Source organism: Heterocephalus glaber, unplaced genomic scaffold, assembly GCF_053883595.1.
Source record: "Heterocephalus glaber isolate CG9 unplaced genomic scaffold, H.glaber_assembly_v1.0 deba00001452, whole genome shotgun sequence".
Taxonomy (NCBI): domain Eukaryota; kingdom Metazoa; phylum Chordata; class Mammalia; order Rodentia; family Bathyergidae; genus Heterocephalus; species Heterocephalus glaber.
Window position 1 is genome coordinate 7,914,084 of NW_028258302.1, and position 20,235 is coordinate 7,934,318.

Below are 20,235 nucleotides of genomic sequence, written 5' to 3' on the forward strand. Positions count from 1 at the left end.
GAAGCTAAAATGCTATTTTGCTGTGGGGAAAAAAAAATCAAATGCTGAGACCTCATTAGGAGTTTCTTATACCACTTACATGGTCTCTACCCTGTATTGCTTCCTTGTTGATGATCCTGACCATATACTGGTAGGAGAACATTGGAGTGCAGGGGGTTGGGAGAACCTCCTTGCTGGGGCCAGGCCTGGGAGTATCTGCACAGGGCCATGAGGTCCAATAAAAATGAAGGGAGGGTTGGATCAAACTGGTATCTGTGGGCTGGGGATTTAGCTCAGTGGTTTCGCTGCCTGCTGCACAAGCGCAAGGACCCGAGTTTGATCCCCGGTACCCCCCAAAAAAAAACAACAACAAAAAACTGGTATCTGTGAGATCTACTCTTGTGACACCAAAGGCATTAGGCAAGTTAATTACAATTTGCGTGTCTGTGTTGGAGGGGACTATGCAGAGATATAGGCAGGGGGAACTAGGCCCTCGAGCAAAAAGGTGGGTATTGCCATGCAGGCATCTGTGTGGAGTGGGAGTTTGGGTGTCTGTTTTTTGTTATTTTTTTTAGACAAGGTTCAGGCTGACCTTGAACTCAAGAAGGCTGCCTTCGAACCCACACAATTCTCCTGCCTCAGCCTCCTGAGTGCTGGGATTACAAACCTGTGTGTCACCACACTTGGCTTTTTTTTTTTTTTTTTTTTTTTTTTTAGTACTGGGGATCGAACTTGGGTCCTTGTGCTTGCACAGCAGGTGTCGAAACCACTGAGCTAAATCCCTGGCCCCACACTTGGCTTTTGATATCTTTTTTATGTACCTAAGAGTTATTCCTAGAGTTTAGAGAACTAGGGTGATTGGATGTTTATCGTATTTTTCTTACAGATTACTTTGGAATTACAAATATCTTTTTTGTTTTTTGGGTTTGTTTTTTTTTTTTACATGATCAGTGTTCTTCAGGGGCCTTAATCATGTAAGAAGCTTAAAGCAATATATGAGGGAAAAATTTTTTTTGAGGTGTTAGGAATTGAACCTGGGGTTTTGCACTCCCTAGGTCTGAGCTCTGCCACTGAGCTACACCCCCAGCCCGTGAAAAAAAAATTAATTTAAATCAGGTCCCAGCCTAAGACAGGAGGATCTTTAAAAAATGTTTCCCTTTCTGATATCACCAGGCCATAAACCAGTTTTCATATTTATAAAATAGGACTTGGAAAAAAATAAAATAGAACTTGGTGAGGACTGTCTGGTCCTTTCTTCAGGGAAAGGTGTCTGGTACTAAAAAGTTCTTGAGAAACTACCTTCTTCCTTGCTTACCAACCTTTTATTAATACTATATGCCAGGCATTGTGCAAGTGCCATATGTCTTTTACCTGGTCAGTTCCAGACCGGTCTGGGCTGAAGACAAAAATACAGGGTTCAGCAGCATGTAAAGCATGAGATTAAAGGGAGGGAGCCAGTGTGGGTAGAGAAGGCCCTGGGGAGGGCCAGCGCTTCTGTCAAGTGGGAAAGGGCCCAGCACAGACAGAAATGAAACCACTGAGTTCAGAGGAAACCAGTAGTTGGGAACCAGAGTGTTTCAGAAAAGGGCAAGTGGTCAGCCATATCAAATGCTGCAGTTAAATACAGAAAAGGCCTTCGGATGTTTTACATTGTCATTGAATGGTTTCAGTAGACTGGTAGGAACTGAAGTGAGTTGAAAAGAGTTGGGGGTGAGGAAACAGGTGTAGCAATCTTTCAAAAACTTTAACTGCAAAGGAAATAGATGGGGAAAGATTTATATTTTATAAGATAGGAGATCTTGAAATATGTGTGTTTTGGGGAGTGATCTAATAATTCAGTAGAGATTGATAACCCTTAGGAAAGATGCCCAAAGACGGAAATCCTCAAGAAGGCAAGAGAGCTAAATTAGCATTTGCCTAATGCACATACATATACACACACACAAAAAAAATACAACCACCGGCATTCTCACTGATACACATACAGATCTGCCACCAACAGTGACAACACATCACGTAGACCTAATGACCAAATTGATGCATTCACCTACAGGCCCAGCAATTCACAAAAATACACAGCATTCACTTGACACACAAATAGCCACACTGATGTGCCTGGTAGACATCCCAACATCCATAACCCCTCGCAGGGGTGCCTACAACCCCTATCAGTGTGCTCCCCTTTAGAAGCCTCTTCTTATCCAGCCCTCTTCCTAACTCCAGTACTTTGCCTCTCCTAGTAACCTTGCCCTGTTAGGATGCAAATCCAGGCCTGGGTTGAAGAAGACGGGAAGAACTTCATATCCAAATGAAAAGGTTTTATTAGGAGAGTGAGAAAGCAGTTTGAGAGATGAGGACAGACATCAACTGCAGGGCCAAGAGAAACAACAACATATAAATTCTGGGGACAGCTCAGGATGCTGGACACACCCTTCCCTCCCAGCCCACCCACAGTCCTTTGTGAGCAAAACACCCTCTCCACTCTGGTCCAGGTGGGCATCCCAGTGCATGAGCAGAAAACAATGAAATGAATCCCCAACTCTTTGGGATAAAGAAGTTGTGCTGGACATCTTTAAACTTTCAAATGTAATTACAACATACATAAATAAATAGGACAGACATCAACAGGACTGTGATTCAAGTTCTGTGATTTGTGCTTTTTCTTCTTTGTTCCTCAAGGGCCTCTCCTGCCCTCCAAGAGTGGGCAGGGTCCAAAGAGCCCACTGGGGCCTCCTGCCAGCACCCTTTTCTGGGGATAGGAGATTGTGGGATGAGGGTCACCAACTCCTCAGTAGCACCTCTGACTTGTTAACAATGCCCTTCCCGCCGTCAGTAAAAAACAAAAACAAAAAAAACAACTCTTGGCCTGTAGGAGCACCCACTGCTGCCCAGGCACCTTATTGGGAAGGGCTCTTCCACAAGAGGCAACTTTGCCCACACCAATTTCCTATCCAAGCCCTTCTCAGCAAAGGTCATAAAACTACACACATGAAAACAGACACCTGGGCCCTCAAAGCAGCACAGAAAGGCCACCCTCCCTTACTCCAATCCAGATCCATAACTGGGTTTGCTGGATGAATGTTCTCTCTCTGGCATGACTCCAATCCCACCTTTTAGTCCTTGGCCAACCCCAGAAGCTAAGGGCTCTTTTCAGGGTTTGGGAGCCACTTAGGGATGGGGCGAGAGGTGCAGTTATTTCCGATGCTTGGCATCCTTCTCTGAAGCCTTGGTTTCACCATGCCCGCTGCCCGCACTGCTTAGAAACATCTTGTCCAGCCCCTTGAGTGACTCCAGCAGGTAGTTCTGGAAGGCAGTGAGGGCAGCACAGATGGCAGGCCCGCCGAAGCCATGGGTGATGAGGCTGAAATGTGTCAGGGAACTCTGCACTGTGGGCTCCAGGATGAGTGCTGGGCGGCTGTTGCCCAGTGGGGAACGGTCCTGAGCCATCAAGTCTGCGAACTCTTTGCAGATCTGCCTGGTTGGGGAAAGAGCATCAGAGATTAAAGGGTAAGGGCTCTGAGTCCAGAGAAGGACCTATTACATGCTGGGTGATTATCTACGTGATTGCTTGATCCAACAAATGATAATTACTTTTCCTTTACAAAAAAAGGAAATGGCCAGGGATGTAGCTCAGCAGTGTGCCACCTGTCTGGCAAGTCCAAGGTCCTGAGTTCTATCCCTGGCAACCCCCCCCCAAAAAAAAGGAAACTAAGGCTCAGAGACATTAAACTGAGTGGCCCAGTATCACGCAGCTAGTAAATAGCCAATATCCTACTGAATGCTCTCCCCATGGATAGCCCATCCACATTCAAAGTGCAACTCATCTATTTTATCCAGAAAACTTTCCTTGATTCTCTCTCCCACCCCACCCAATGCTTCCCAGAAACTTGCCTTTTAAATTATCAGGGAACAGCTCAGAATCAGCCTTTCATAATTGAAGTGATAGCTAGCAGCAAACATTGATTGAGGCCTAGATGTTATACCAAGTACACTGTCATCTCACTTAATCCTCACTATAAATCTATACTATTACTATCTTCATACAGATGAGGAGACTAGTTTCAGACAGGTTAGATGACCTGCCAGAGTGACCGAGGTAGGGTTTGAATTCAGCTCCAGTCTTCAGCCATTATCCATTCCTTTATGCATCCCATGTCTGGCTCAGGTTTGGTTGTCACTTAGCTTTGTGTCACCATGGGATAGCATCTTAGACATGGCTAGGACCCAGGAAGTGGTTGCTGAATGAGTTGATTCATAAATTAGGTGGACTCCACCCTCCATAGGTTCTATATAGCAGAAGGGTAAGACCAGGAAGGTCATCTGGCCTGGGTGGAGTTTGTGTAGGACAGATAGTTGATCCTCAGAGGAGCCTGACGTTTAGCCTTCAAATTTCTCTCTCATCCTCTTCCTTTCCCTTCACCTCTATAATGTTTTGCAGTGAGACTGCTATGGTCTGAATGAACATTTGTGTCCTTCCAAAATGCATGTATTGATATCCTAGCCCTGGTGCTGGGCATGGTGGTGCACACCTGTAATCCCAGCACATGGGAGGCTGAGGCAGGAGGAACACTGCAGGTTCAAGGCCAGACTGGGCTATATAGTTCGAGACCAGCCTAACTACATAAAGAGACTCTGTCTCAAAAAACAAACCAAACAATCCTCCTCTGAGGAGGTAGAGTCAGAGCCTCTGGGAAATGATTTGATCACTAGGGTGGTAAAGCCTTTATGAATACTGTTAGTGTCCTTATGAAGGAGGCCAGAGAGAGACTCCTTGCCCTTTCTACCATGTGGAGGGGCAGCAACAAAAGTATTGTCTATCTATAAGAAAACAGGCCCTCTCTAGACTCTGAGTCTGTCTTGATGTTGGATTTCCCAGCTTCCAGAACTGTTGAGAAATAAACTGTTACCCAGTTTATGGAACCCAAGTTTATGGAATCTTGTTATAGATTCGCCAGTGAACTAATACGAGGACCCTTTCTGAAAAAGTAAGTCTTAGCGAAGTACAAGTTCTAAATAGATTCTGGGGGCATCACTACAGAACCTAGTTTGAAAGTCATTGCAGGAAGCAATCGGGCCCATTGAAGATTCTCGGGCATGTACAGGGAGGCTGAAGGAAAAGGGGGGCTCTAGATGAGGGTCCAGGAGTGAGATGAGACCACTGAGCCTAGGTCAACGTCTGCATCTGTGCATTGGACCTGTGACAGCCCGTGCACGGTCTCCCCACTCACTTGGCAGCTAGCAGCATGCTCTTGCGGCTGTGCAGTTCCCCAGGGTCAGCATGCTGTCGGCACAGGTACTCAGCGGCTGCCTTGGCTGGGAACTCCGTCTCACAGATATAGCCAAAGTCTCTGGCCAGGTGCACAGCCTCTCCTGGGGTGGGAGGGTACAGCGCTGTCATTACTGCCAGGTGAATCTCTAAGCCTGGACCCAGCCTTGAACCTCTGACTCCCTGGTCAGAGACATCCTGCCCCATCCTGTTTCTGAAGATGTCCCCTCTCGTTTCCCTCCCCAGCCCTGCTCCAGCCTCAATTCCCTTGGGACTACCAGGGCTGAGCTCTGAGCTCAGTGGTGGAGCTGGGTCCACCATGTATCCCCAAGCCAGAGCCCAGAGTCACCAGCCTCTAGGGAAGGGGGCTGTTGCCTCCCTCATCTCTTTACCACATCCAAACACCGGCTACTCCTGTCCCCACCACCATGCACACACTGGAAGTAGCTCTACTGCATGTTCACATGGATAACAGAAACACATACAAACACTATATAGTTGTCCCTTGGTATTGGCTCCAAGAGCCCCTCAAATACCAAATCTGTGGATGCTTACGTCTCTTATACAAAATGGCATAGTACTTATATAACTTATGCAATCCTCTTGTTTACTTTAAATCATCTCTAGATTACTTACAATATCCAAAAGAATGTAAATGCTATGTAAATACAGTAGTTATAGTGTGTTGTTTAAAATGTAATGACAAGAAAAAAGTGTTTACATGTTCAGGAAAGACGCAATTTTTTAAAACATATTTTTGAGCTATGGTTAGTTAATTCCTCAAATGGGAACCCACAACAGGGCCACTGTACCTACACATCACACACGTACTTTTCTGTACACAGAGTACATATACAGACTCAAAAAGGCTTACATGAATACACTCACCCTCCACCAGCGAAGTCAACAACGTCACATTGGCGGCCTTCCGACGGCCCGCTGGGAGGTTGAGCCCAATCTTCTCCAGCCGTTCCCGTAGGCACCGGCCCCCATTCTTGGACTTGGCCCTTGACATGTACAGAGAGAAACAGACACCCAACCATGAAGAAAAGAGAGGCCTGCAGGCTAAGTGACCCCTAAAGGGTCTGTTGCCCAATCCCTGTTGACTTGGACATTCTCTGGAATCTTTTAAAAGCAAGATCACAACCTCTTTCTAACCTCTCTGTTTCTGCAATCAAGACTGGGATGAGGGCCCCAGCACCCTGCTCCAGAAGTCCCTATTACTCCCTAGTCCTCTCAACAGCAGAGACAGCCTGGGATGGGGCAGGATGGGGCAGGATCTTAGGGTCCTTTTTCCCACCTCAGCACAGTTGCTGGGGATGCAGAGATACAGAGCGACGCACAGACAGAGGGACACAGGTATGCACACAGTCATCTGGGAACTCACAGATTCATACATACACAAATGAATAATGAGACACAGACACACCCACCTATGGAGACAGGCACACAGAGACCCACAGACTTCAATGCCCAGGGACATCCTCACACCAAGTCAGGATCCCAGAGACAAGTCCCTCTGGGATGTTCAGAGACGAGGAATAAGGAGAGACTCTGCAACTGCACAAATCCCACCCCATACAGAGATACAGACATGTAAACATACATAAAAGTAGCTGCAGATGCACATGCAATTATACACACAGACACACACACAGAGGGCCATACTTTAGGCTACACATTCCTACTAAGAATAACATGAGGCCAGATGTTGTGGCACATGCCTGTAATCCCAGCACTTGGGAGGCTGAGGCACGAGGATTGCCGTGAGTTCAAGGCCATCCTGGGCCCTATAGTGAGTTCAAGTTCAGCCTGGACTACATAGAGAGTCCCTGCCTCAAAAGAAAAAAAAGAATAACACTCACACTCATGGAAACACATACTCCTTGATATCCCCTAACACACACACCATCCTCAGACTCATCCAAGCTTAAAACCCTGAAACAGAAATACCCTTCCTAGGCACAAGGCCATGCACAGAGAGAAACAGACACATGGCTATGAAGACAGACAATGGACTACTATGCTTCCCATCCCCAAATACACAAACCAGTGAGGTCTGTGCTAACATAGAGAATGGACCTAGGGTCCTCCTGTCCCTCTCCTGGAGGAGGGAGTGAAGATGACACACTCTTCCCAAGACTCGGCCTTGTCCAACCTGCCCAGTGCGGGTGAGTCCTCCATCCTTTCTTAGTGCCCTGGCTTCTCTCTCTGACCTTCCTCCTGCCCCAATCTCAGAGAACCTGGACCTGCTCCCAGGGTGTGCATGATGCAGAGTCTCTGGGCCCGGCTCTCCCAGGGAGACTGAGGCGGATGCTGTGGCCTGGGGTGATGTCTCCTGAGGGTCTGAAGAGACCAGGGATTCTGTCTGGGGTGCTGTGCAGGGGTTGTGAGGTGGCCTTCCTACCTTCGGAGGACACCTCCCAGGAGGGAGGCATTGAGGCACTCAGGAGGTGAGAGTCGCCGCTGCACCTCCCCCACCGTCACCTTGTACTTGGATGTTGAGCTGAGTAATGACAGCCGGCCAGGCACGGAGCAGAAGACTTCACTGGGGTTGGTGATGCCGCCAACCAAGCTGTCTTTGGCCAACGAGAGGGCTGAGAGGCTGCTGGCTTTGGAGGGCATGGGGACTGCAGAACAGAAGCAAGGGAAGAGAGAGGGGACACTGAGCCAGCGGCCACAGGACAGGCACCAGTCAGCTGTGGAGCAGGTGCATTGATGACTCACCAACTGTGCACATGGAAAGATCCAGCACTTTCAGAGGGATGTTCTATCATCCTTGCTTTACAAAGGGAGACAATGAAGCACACTGGGGTTAAAGTGATCCATCAAGTCCACTCAGTTAATAACAGTGGACACTGAATCCAGACCTGTCAGGCTCTTGAACCCATGAGCCCTCACTGAGCCTCTTAAAACTCAGTTTTAGCAGAGTGTGGTCATTTTGGTGGATGCCACCTGAGAGGGAGGTGGACAGAGGAAGTAGAGTCTGAGCTGAAGGAAGGATTCTTGGGTCACCACAGCAGGGCCCAGCCGGGTCTGGGTAGTCACAGGGAGGCCCAACTCCCCCTTCCCATTGATGATACCCACCGTCCCACCCCCTGAGATCAGTGAGGGGCCTGGGGGGCTTTGGACCCCCACATCCTGAGACCAGAGACGTTATGGCCTCAGGAGGCCTCTAGCCCTATCCCCCTTCCTGCCAGGCCACTCTGGGGTGCTCCAGGAGACAAGGAATAAGGAGGTATGCCCTACAGTGCCTTCCCCCAAATACTTCTAATTATCTATGAAGGGTATCAGTGAAGTTAATTTTCTAAAATCCACCTAGATCCTCTTAGCCTTAAAAGAAAAGTTCTTCTTTCCTTCTAACCTCCATCTTTCTGCTGAACTGCAGGAGGAAGGGAGAATATTCAGGCCCTGGCCTCTTCCAAGGAACTCCCAGGCCTTCTCTTCTTTTAAGGAAGTGAGAGCCTCAGTAGAAAAGGTCTTCTGTGCATGTTGGGAGTGGGGGTCCAGTGGGAAGTCTGGGGCTAACAGTTACTGAGCACCCACTATGCTGTGTCATGTGGATGTCCGCCTGAGCTCTTAGACCAACCCACAAGGCAGCTACCTTACTATTGCCATTTATAGATGAGGAGAGTGAAGCCCAGACAGGTAGGATAGTGTGCCTGAGATCAGACAGCTGGTAGACTGAGAACCAGTAGCAAACCAGTACTGCGATCTCTCGGGCTTTCTGTCATTTGGAAAATATTTGCTGAGCACTCTGTGCCAAGATCTGTGCTGGCCTTGGGAAGAAGAAGTCAACACAGCTCATCCTGTTGCTAGCCTGGCAAAGTCCCCACTTTTACCCTCTCCTGATGAGAATCCTCACTCTCCGCCCAGCCACCCAAACAGAAACTTCAGGGACACCCTTGGTACCTCTCTCGGCTGCCACATCCCACCCACTGTGCTGAGTTATGCTCACTGTGCTGAGGCTTTAATACCTCAACCTGTCTCAGATGCAGCCCTTTCTCACTTCCTGCCTTCCTGTCTGCACAGCCTCTGCTCTGGTCCCCTGTCCTGCTCCAGAGGGATCTTTCTGAAATATGCATCATGAACAGTTACTCTGCAGCTTAAAACCCATCAGCGCCTGGTCGGTTCCCTGAAAGGCGGATCTCAGCCCCACAGCTGAGCAGAATGAAGGTGAGTGCTGGAATAGAGCTGGTATCCAGATTCTCATGTCAAAATGAAAAAACTTGGGCTGGAGGTATAGCTCAGTGGTAGAACAGCTGCCTACTATGCATGAGGCCCTGCATTCAATTCCCAGCATAAATAAATAAATGGAAGAAATAAAGTTCAAAGAGACCAAATTATCACAGCAAGCACAGACCAGAAATGGATCTTGAACTCTGGCCACTGACTCCACAGTTCACATCCTTGACCATCAGTTATAATGGCTCCTGTCTAATGATTTCACACGATCCCATTTGTCCTTTAGGCTCTATACCACACTGACCAAATATAACATGAGCTACAAGTTCAGCATTGTGGCACACACCTTCGTGTAATTCCAGCACTTGGGAGGCTGAAGCATGAGGATCAGGAATTCTAGGCCAACCTGTGCAGCTTAGTGAGACACTGTCTCAAAAAAAAAAGTTCACATATGTAAACTTCTTAGTAGTTACATTTTTAAAAATATAAAAAGAAACATGTGACATTACTTGTAATTAATAATTAAAGAACATATAATAATTTAACATATTAAAATAAATCAATATATTATTAATGCAACCAATATTATATTCTATAGTAGGTTAATAATATAATCAATGTATCAGTATTTTTTAAATTAATGAGAGGTGGGCCGGGGATTTAGCTCAGTGGTTTCACCACCTGCTTCGAAAGCGAAAGGACCGGAGTTTGATCCCCAGTACCAAACAAAACAAAACAAAAACAAAAACAAATAAGATTGGGCCGGGGATTTAGCTCAGTGGTTCTGGCACCTGCCTCTCAAGCACAAGGTCCCGAGTTCAATCCCCGGTACCAAAAAAAAAAAACAAATAAAATTAATGAGAGGGCCTGGAATGTAGCTCAGTGGTGCAGCACCTGCCTGGCAAGAATGAGGCCCTGAGTTTGATTCCTGATATCAAAAATAATAAATAAATAAGTAAAATAAATGAGATATATTAAATTATTTATTTTACTTGGTTTTCAAAATCCAGTGTGCATTTTATATTTGCAGCCCATGTCTATTTAAATGTCACATTTTGAGTGCTCAAGAGCCACACATGGCGGTGGCCCTAGACTTCAAAGGTGGGGAGCACAATAGATCACATATGTGAGAAGAGGATGTGGGGGAGACTGCCGCCTGAGTGTGCTGCACTGGCCACTGACCTCATATTCTACTGAGCAGGGCCCTCCCTCCCCGGCCTCAGGTTAGGCATGAGCCTCTGCACACAGCTTCCCGGGCCCCTCCATCCTTATCCCTGTCCTCGAAGCTCTGAACTGTGTTTGTCTGCCCCACAGCTGTCTCCCCACCATGTAGCAGTGCTCTGAGGGCAGGGTCTCCACACAGGTGGCCATCAGTGAACATTGGGTGAATGAGTGGAGCAATCTGGAGACCCAAAGTGGGAAACAGGACGGTGGTTCCACTGGCAGGGAGTGGTGAGGGAGCCTCATCTTTTGCTAGCAACTAATAAAGCTGCCCTTCCTCCCTGGATCTTCATTCAGGCACCAGGGCAAGGTTAGAACTAGACTAAGGTCAGTGAGGTACTCAGATGCAACATTTAAGATGGCACTAACAACTCAGACCACGATACCTGGTATTCTAACCTTATTGGTAATGCATGCCTGTAATCTCAGTGCGTAGGAAGCTGAGGCAAGAGGACCATGAATTCAAGGCCAGCCTGGGCTACATAGCAAGTTCAAGGCCAGCATGGACTATATAGCGAAACTCCATCTCAAGGGCTTTCTGCAAGTGCTTTCTCCTGCTGATGGCAGCTTTATGCAAACATAGGTGCAGCCACGTGCAAATGCATAGCCATAGGGACACAGGGACAGGGTGAGCTTTGTTTACCTCTTCTTCCCAAACACATGACATGGGAATATGTGTTCCTGTGTATGAGTAATAGACCCTGCTGCTTCCCCAACCTGTCGCTTTTTCCCTCAAAGCTCTTTCCTCAAAAATGGCAAGAGGAATGCAGTCCGAGATCAGGGGATTTAGCCCAGTGGTTCCGTTGCCTGCCTCGCAAGCTCAAGGACCTGAGTTCGATCCCCGATACCAAAAAAAAAAAAAAAAAAAAAAAATCAGGGAACCAGGTGAGCCAGGGAAGGGGCCATCATGGAGGTGGGATGTAAACTAATAGACTGCAAAGCAGACACTGGTATTTGTTTCCTACATCCATAAGGCACCCCCACCACAGTGACTCTTGAAGCAGGTCTACCCATGGTGTCCCCTTGGTCACACTCAGAAGCCATTCATCTACTCACGAAACCCAGAGTTGACACAAGAGCTCCCAGTTATTCAGCCTGTCAGTCAAGGCACACACAGCCAAGTCTACCCAGAGGTGGTAGCCATTGTCTGGCTACTGAATCTGAGGTTGTGCAGTACACTTTTCCAGCAAACATGGTAAAATTGCAGTTCTTTGTAGAAGGAGACAAAGTTTCATGACAGGTTCAGCAGAGTTAGTTCTTAGGGCCGGGGATTTAGCTCAGTGGTGCCACCGCCTGCCTCCCAAGTGCAAGGTCCTAAATTTGATCCCCAGTATGAAAAAAAAAAAAAAATTAGTTCTTAGTTACAACACCAAAAGCATGATCCATAAAAGAAAATAATTATAGATTGGACTTCATCAAAATTCAAAACTTTTGTACATCAAGGGACAATACTAAGAAAATAAAAGGGACCAGGCATGGTGGCACACGCCTGTAATACCAGCTACTCAGAAACTGAGGCAGGAGGATCCCAATTTTGAGTACCACTTGAGAAACTTAGTGAGAACTTGTCTTAAAAAACTAAGGCTGAGGGTAAGGTTCAATTCTCAGTATTGCAAAATAAATAGATGAAAGGGGCTGGGGATTTAGCTCAGTGGTTCTGCTGCCTGCCTCGAAAAAACCAACAAAAAACAAATAGATGATAGATAGATTAAAAAAAATTTAAGCCTGGAAGAAAATATTTGCAAAATTATATATCTAATAAAAGATGTGTATTCAGAACATATTTAAAAAACTCTCACAACTCAATAAGATAATCTAATTAGAAAATGGTCAGTGTGTGGCATGGTGGCACACATCTGTCATCCCAGCACTTGGGAGGCTGAGACAGGAGGCTTGCCACAAGTTCAAGGCCAGCCTGGGCTATATAGTGAATTGAAGGCCAGCCTGAACTACATAGCAAGATTTCATCTCAAAAAAAAGAAAGGGCTGGGGATTTAGCTCAGCGGCACTGCGCCTGCCTTGCAAGCACAAGGTCCTGAGTTCAATCCCTAGGACCCCCACCCCCCAAAAAAGAAAGAAAAATGGGGGCTGGGAATGTAGCTCAGAGGCACTGCGCCTGCCTGCCTGGCAAATGCAAGGTCCTGAGTTTGATCCCTGGTACTGCCAAAAAAAAAAAAAGAAAAGAAAAGAAAATTAAAATAAAGTTTAAAAAAAACAAAGAAAGAAAGAAAAGAAGGAAGGAAAGAAAATGGTCAAAACATTTAAAGATACTTGACTAAAAGTCATAGGTGAATGGCTATTAAGCATGTGAAAACTGCCCAACATTGTTAGCCATTAGCAAAATGCAAATTAAGATTATACTGAGATACCACTAGGCAGTTATAATTTTAAAAATACCAACTGTAGGTGAGGGTGTGCAGAAACTGGAACTTTCATACCTTGCTGATAGCAATGTAAATAAAATAATACAGGGCCGGGGATTTAGCTCAGTGGTTCTGCTGCCTGCCTCGCAAGCGCAAGGTCCAGAGTTCGATCCCTGGAACCAATAAATAAATAAATAAAATATAAAATAAAATAATACAGGCACTTTAGAAAACAGCTTGGAAATTTCTTAAAAGTTAAACATAAATTTACCATACAGTCCACCAACTCTACTTCTAGGAATTTTCCAAGAACAATGAAAACACATGTCTACCCAAAGACATATATATGAACGTCCATGGCAACATTATTCATACAACAAAAAAGTAGAAACAATCCAAATGCTGATCAACCAGCTAATGGATAAACAAAATGTGTGTTGTGTCCATGCTGTGGAATACTGCTCAACAATAAAAAGAAAAAAATTACTGATACATGCTACAATAGGGATGAGCCTCAAAAACGTTATGCTAAGTAAAAGAAGCCAGAAGCAGCAGGGGGTGGTGACGCACAACTGTCTGGGAGGCTGAGGAAGGAGGATAGCAAGCTTTAGGGACATAATTTAGGGACACCCGGTCTCAAAATTAAGAAGGGCTGGGGATGTAGCTCAGGGTGAGGTCCTGGGTTCAACCCCCAGTACCACAAAAAGAAAAGAAAAGCTAGAAGTAAAACTCTGCATATCTATCTATTCTATCTATACAATGTGTCCAGAATATGCAAATTTACAGACAGAAAGCAGATCAGTGGTTGCCTAAGGCTTGGGGTGAGAATGAAGATTAACTACAAATGGGAATGAAGGAATTTTGAGAGGTGACAGAAATGTGAATTGTGGTAGTGATTATGCAACTCTATACATTTACTAAAAATCATCAGATTGTAGTCTTATAATGGGTGAATTTTAGGTATACAAAAATTACTTCAGCCAATTACTTTTTTTAAAAAAAGGAAGTTCCAGGGCCATACATCTTTCCAGGGATTCACATTCAGTGGATGTGAGTATGGGCTCAGAAACTGCATTTTTAATCAGCACCTCCAGGGAATCCTCCTATTTATTATGCTGCCTTAGACCACACTTAGGGTCTCTACAGTCCAGTCTGGCGGGAAGGGATACAGCCTGAGGAAAGCAAGCAGGAGGGGCAGTGACCCCTCAGCCTTCTTGAGTCTCCTCCATCTGCCCTTTGTGGGACCTTCAGGTTATGTTTCCTTCTCATCAACTGCCAGAAGGTTTCTTCTAAGTACACTCTTATCCTTCACTCCCCTGCTCCACACTCTTCTGTGGCTCCCACTGTCCTTGAGTAAAGTCCAAACTACCTGCATGGGTAGGCGCTGTTCTTTTAGTTGCTGTCTGGGGCAGACGGTAGCCAGGAGTGTGAGGAAGGACTGTGGAAATGCAAGGTTAGAGCCCATCATTAGGTAAATTTTTGAAGCTATGTAATAGATTTTTAATCCCCTCTCCCCAGTACTGGGGATAGAACTCAGGACACAACTTTCCTGAGGTACTTTCCCGGCCCTAGATTTTTTACATTATTTTTAATTTTAATAAGTTACTATTTATCTTGACTACTGGGTTTTTTGGTACTCTCTTAAATCTTGCCCTGGAGACAAGTACTTCACTCTGCTCACGCCTCCTCAGCCCCAGACTGTTTGGAAACTTGTGTGGCAGCTCGAACTCTCCCCACCTCCATTTGGAAGTTTCCCCAGAGCCAAAGAGACCGGAGTAGAGGGCGATGTTTACATCAGCCTCTTTCCCGAGAGCCCTGAGACTGGACCACCGGGGCCTGCCCACAGGGATTCCCAACCCCAAGCAGGCAACCGCTCACTGTCTTCCGGAGGGACATATCTCAGTTCTCAATCCTAAACCACTCCCCTCCAGCTGTGACTCTGTGCTGCTGGAACCTGAAACGCACACGAAATTTTAATATTTCCATCCTATCTGGTTTTTGCACAGGGAAGGCATTTGCCCATGCTATGCCTAGTGTGGTGTAAGCAGCTCGACCCTTTCTACACCCCCTTTCCCCAATGTATTCAGAAACCTTATCGCTTATTCATTTAACACTCACTGAACCGGGTTCAAGAGTCTCGCCTCTAGGAAGCCTCCCAACCTCAGGTGCCCACCCACCTGCGAGCTCCATCGGATCCTGTGCAGTAGCTCTCACTCACCCCACCCCGCCCTTCTCGGCTGCAAAATACTGTGCAGCTCCGTCTATCTCATCAGTCCCGCCTACTTCCTGGGGCTCTGGGTCAGGCTGTAAAACTGTAGGTGACCAATGTGCACATAAACGGAAGGCTCCCACTTCCCCTCGGGTGGGCCTCAGCTAAATCTCCCATCCCCCCACACGGTGGCTGCCAGAGGCCGGCCCGGGTGTGCGGCCGGGTGCGCGCGGAGTCGCCGAAGATTGTACAACCCCGGTCTAGGGCCTGGGAGCTGCCAGGCTGTGCTCCACGACAGCACCAACGAGATGGTGGCCTGAACCCCTCTAACCTCCACGGAGCAAAGCCGCGACTGAGGTGAGGCTGGGGCCGCCTCAGTTTCTGCTTTGGTCGCGAGACCCCAACTCTTTGCGGCGCAGCCTCCCCTGGGAAGAGCTGGGGGAAGGGGCCCTTTGCTTCCGCTCGCCCAGGGCGACTTTCTGTAATCCACCTCCTGGCGGCATGGGGTTCCACACCGCTCCCAGCAGGTACTGGAGGCCTTCGAGAAACGACCCTGGCTTCCTGTGCCTTCGGAAGGACCTGAGGACGATGAAGGGCTCTAACCCACTACCCCGATGGCCACCCAACGAGCTAGCGGCGAGGCCGAGTGGGCCGGGAGCGTCGGGGCCCCGTGGCGCCTCGCAGCTACAGGGCGCCGCTAGGTGGGGAACGCGGCAGCTACGCCGGCGTCTACCCTCTCTCCTCCCCAAAGGGCTGCCTGGCAGTAGACCACCACGCTCGCGGTGCAGGAACCTGGCCCTTCCTTCGGCAGACAGCCCGGGTTCTGGCCCCTTCCTTCCTCTTTTGCTGCAGTGCCCGGGGCTGTGACTGGTCATCGCGGCTCAGGTCCCAGGCGCTCCAACAATGCTCCACAGTGTGACAGGCTAGCACCGACCGGCTGGCAGCCGCACCTGCCCCAGGGAGCCAGCTCTCAGCACCCAGGACAGTGCAAGCCGCACTTACTGTGTCCTTGGGACTGCCTTCGGGGATTCCTGGCACACCTAAGATGCGGGAGTTCTGGAAGCTAATGTCCTCCCAAAGAAACCAGTGCTGGGTAGATTTCAGTCTCTTCTCAAACGAAGTCTCCTGGTCTGAAGTTCTGGGTTAAGGTAATCAGAGCAACGGCAGATCCTTCTACCCTTCCCAAAGGCAGAGGTCCCTAGGCATCTTCCCAAAATGCAAGGTCTTGGCTCAATGAACCCAGGGCACCTCGCCCTTAACCTGGGCAGGAATCAGGAACAGAGGGGTGGGGGGGACTTGCAAGGATGGTCTTATTTCCAGTAGACAGTGGGCCAAGCCCAGCAGCAGGCTCTTAGAGACTGCAGATCCAGTTCTCCTTTTCATCAGTGTCAAGATAGAAGCTGTCCAGTAATCCAACAAAGCCTGGGTGGGGCGCACAGCTGGTTCAAGGTGTCCTACCCAGTGTCCTCCCCAAAACCTCAGCTCCGGGTGATACAGCCCTAATTCTAGGAGGCACTCTCGACACTCCAAGTGGTCCAGCTAACTCCCAGCTCCTGGTAACCCTAACCCTATTCCCCATCCTATGCCCACCAGCACCCTCCTCTGAGAACCCGAGGTGGGGGGCAAACAGAGCCCGGGCTTGAATTCCCATGTTTGAAAAACAACTCGCAAATCCTGTGGGGGAGGAGTGGCCACTGCCATGCCCCAAATTCCTTTGGGCATCTACCCCAAATCTAAGGAGTCTGTCCAAGGCCTGGGTCCCTCTAAGTCTATCTCTGTTTCTCTTAGTATATCTCTGTCTTTCACCTTTCCATGGCACAGCCAAAATTCCCAGGTGTAAAAATCCACCAGGGGAGGATCTCACACCACTGGCATTTACTAATGTAAAAATGACACGAAAATGCCCCTGAAAATACACAGGGAGGGACCTGCACACCTTAGAAATCCTCAGATACCAAAGGACAAATTTCAGGACACAACAGAGATCCTGTTGCATACACTGAAAACCTCAAACACAGAGAAATGTACCCCAACACAGAGAAGTGCAGTCCCTTCACTTCACACACAGGTGTGAATCCCCAACACACTCACAACAAAGACATACACTAGCAAATACTGACACCTAGAAAGGGAAGATACAGACATGCACACAACCCGGAACTCGAAGACACACCCAGGAGCAAGCAGGCCCTGACCCAAGGGGACACAGCTTAACACACAATATTCACACACCGGGTCTCCAATCCTTAACGCTGAAAGAAAATTGCCCGGTGGGAAACGCAAGGCCCCCAGATCCTTGCCGGGAAGGAAGGGGCAGAAAGTGCCTGCCAGGGTCCAAAATGATAAAAGCTCTGTAAAATGGAAATCATTTACCGAAATTTGTGGGAACAGCACTTCCATTCCCACCTCTTAGGAAACACGGAAGCGGTTTAACTCGTTCTGCAAATTAACTCCAGATCCACCCAAACGCCCTGGCGCGGAGAGGCCCGGCCCATGAGATGAAGAGAGTGCAGCGGGACCCTTGCCTGGGGCAGGCTCCAGCTGAACGCCACAGAACCCAGCCCGCCCTGCTGCCCCAACATCTGGCCAGACCTCCAGCCTCCGCTGCCCCTCTGCTAGGCTGGAAAGAGTGTTCGGTAGCCACAGAGCCGGGCAACGCATGAAGGAAATGGGCCCGTTTGCCCGAGCCCGGCACCCTTTCGCCTGGCTCTACCCTGGCAGTTGAATGCCATTCCTTACCTTTCTTGATCACAGACTGGTCCAGGAGGCTCATTCCCGGTTCATCCATGGCCTGCAAATAGTAGAGGGCAGCGGTGAGGCCCGTGTGGGTCTAGCTGTCTAGTCTTTTCCCAAGCCCCAGCCGCCCCGGGTCCCTGTCTGCTCCGCCCCATGCGCAGCACCGCGCCGCCAGGGGCGACGACGGGCGGGACCGGGAATCGCCGGCTCGGCACTATCTGCGGCTAACGCGGGAGTCCTAGGTACTCACCGTGCCTATGAAGGCCGCTACTGCACCTCCCTTGCCCCAGGTGCAGCTGCCCCAGCAGGCTGAGACTGTGCGTAGCTGCCCGACCGGGCTCAAGGGCACCACGGGGAAAGAGAGAGGGAGGGACGGAAGTGACTTGGTCCCTGCCGAGGGCTGCTGCCATCAGGCGCCCCTCAACGATTTGATGCCAGGTCGCCTTAATAGCCAGGCAGCGTCTAACCAAGAACACGGAGTCACACATGAGAAGCGGCAGGCTGGGAGAAAAGTCGGGTTCCCGAACGTGCACTTTTGCTTTCAGGGTCCAAGCCCATCCCTGGCCTCTCCGTCTCACCTGTAGGTCTTCCAGGCCGGGCGGCGCAGCCAGCCCGGGGAGGCCGAGGGGCGCGTCCGCCAGGCCGTGCGCGCCGTCCGCCAGGCCATGCAGGAGCCGGGGCACCGCGGCGGCGTAGTCACGGCGCGGGTCGAGGCCCAGCGCGCGCGCAGGCGGCGCCAGCAACCCCGGCGGCTCGTCGTGGGCTCGGGCGGCGGCGCGGGGCGCGGCCCAGGCGGCCTGCGGGGGCTGCGGCTGCGCCAGGGGTGCCAGGCCGCCGTAGGGGTCCCCGGCCAGGTGTGGGAAGGCGGCAGCGGCGGCGTCGGGCGCCTGGCTGTAGGGCATCGGCGGCTGCGGGTAGGGCGGCGGGAAGTAGGGCGGCTGGAAGTCGGCGGCAGAGGCGGCGGCCGGCGTGTGGCAGAGCGGCGGCGCGGGACCGTAGGCCGCCTGGGGCAGGGACGACAGGCGGGCCCCGCCGGCCGCTGCGCCCAGCCCGTCGGGGCGCTCCTGGGGGAGGAGGGAGGGCGTGAGGCGACCCCGGCAGCTGAGAGGGCCCCCGCCGGAAAGGACCCTCCCGAGCTTGCGAGGGTTTTGCTGCGGTCCGTCCCGCTTCCCGGGGCCCAGGGTCTATCACCGAATGGCCCGCGGGCGCGGACCTCAGCCCGGGACAGCGGCCCCCTGCCCATCACCCCCTCGCCTGGTAGCGGTCCTGAGGCTCCCTCTCTCCCACTTTCCGTTTGCGCAAGGGCGGGTCAGGACGGTCCCGGCTCGGACTCCTTGATCCCCTGGCCCTTGCTTCCCGGGGCCGCCGACCTCGGGACGACTCACCATGGCGGAGTAAGTGTGCACCAGCATGGGGTGGGCGGCGCGGGGTGCGAGGCGTGGCGGCGGCGAAGCCCTCGCCCGACGGCGAGCGCTGCGGGAACGGGCGCGGGGACCCGGCGCAGTCCGCAGGGGTCACGGCGCGGCAGCTGGGTGCAGCCCAGCCCCGGCCCAGCGGCAGTGAGGTCCTCAGCGGTGGGTGCCCTTGGGTGGGTCCATGGAGACGGAACGGGCGGGCGCTGATCACACTTGGAAAAGTCGGTCAACGGGTGCCCAGCGCCCGCCCTTCTCCCTCTGAGCGCAGCCTGCTCCATGCACTACGGTTATAGAGGCGGGGGCGCGCCGGGCCTCCGGGGGCGCGCATTAAAGAGACAAGCCGGGGCCGCTCGCCTCCTTTTCCCCAGTGGCCGAAAAAAAGGGAGGCGTGGCTTTGGTGGGACTGGTCCGGGAGGGAAGGGAGAGGCGTGAATTTCACCCCTGCTGATCTGAACTGCCCTTTGGGCTTCAAGCTCTGAGCTCAGGGAAAACAGAAAGATTCGATGTTGGGATTGCAGGAGCTCTACATTTGCTTGTCTGTGTTGCATCCTTGCCTTTGAGCAAAGCATTACTCGTTGCTGGCCTCAGCTTCATCGTTCATAAAATGGGTACCAGTCCTTTAATCTCTCACCTGACTTTGAATGGGGTGGACGATTGTGAATGTGGAAGAAGTCTCTGGACTGGAAACTCAAACTGCATCAGCTCCTGTGCTTGCTTGCGTCACTGTAAGGTCTCTCGAATGGTTCTGCTGCAAAACCCTTTGAAGGTACCCACTTCACTCAGGCTTCCTGCGCTGGTGAACCCCAACGCCAACCCAGAGCCATAAACTGGGTGGAGAGTGTTGCCTGGGATGGGGTTTTG

General features: G+C 50.2%; 1 protein-coding gene across 1 annotated transcript; it reads right to left on the minus strand.

Annotated features, from left to right (window-relative positions):
* Positions 1–688: 688 nt before the first annotated feature.
* Tfap2e (transcription factor AP-2 epsilon) lies at positions 689–19,521 on the minus strand. Its single transcript, XM_021262826.2, has 7 exons — positions 19,345–19,521; positions 18,538–19,023; positions 17,963–18,014; positions 7,653–7,875; positions 6,134–6,252; positions 5,208–5,349; positions 689–3,454 (listed from the first exon to the last, which is right to left on the minus strand). The coding sequence occupies exons 1-7, from the start codon at positions 19,369–19,371 to the stop codon at positions 3,172–3,174; spliced, it is 1,332 nt and encodes a 443-aa protein (XP_021118485.2). The 5' UTR covers positions 19,372–19,521; the 3' UTR covers positions 689–3,171.
* Positions 19,522–20,235: the final 714 nt, after the last annotated feature.

Excerpts from the sequence above, each read along its gene's own strand:
- Tfap2e (XM_021262826.2), bottom strand. The coding sequence starts at position 19,371 with ATGCTGGTGCACACTTACTCCGCCATG. Across the intron at positions 7,876-17,962 it reads CCAGTCTGTGATCAAGAAAG|TCCCCATGCCCTCCAAAGCC; the intron begins GTAAGGAATGGC and ends TCTGTTCTGCAG. Across the intron at positions 5,350-6,133 it reads GTTGACTTCGCTGGTGGAGG|GAGAGGCTGTGCACCTGGCC; the intron begins GTGAGTGTATTC and ends CTCCCACCCCAG.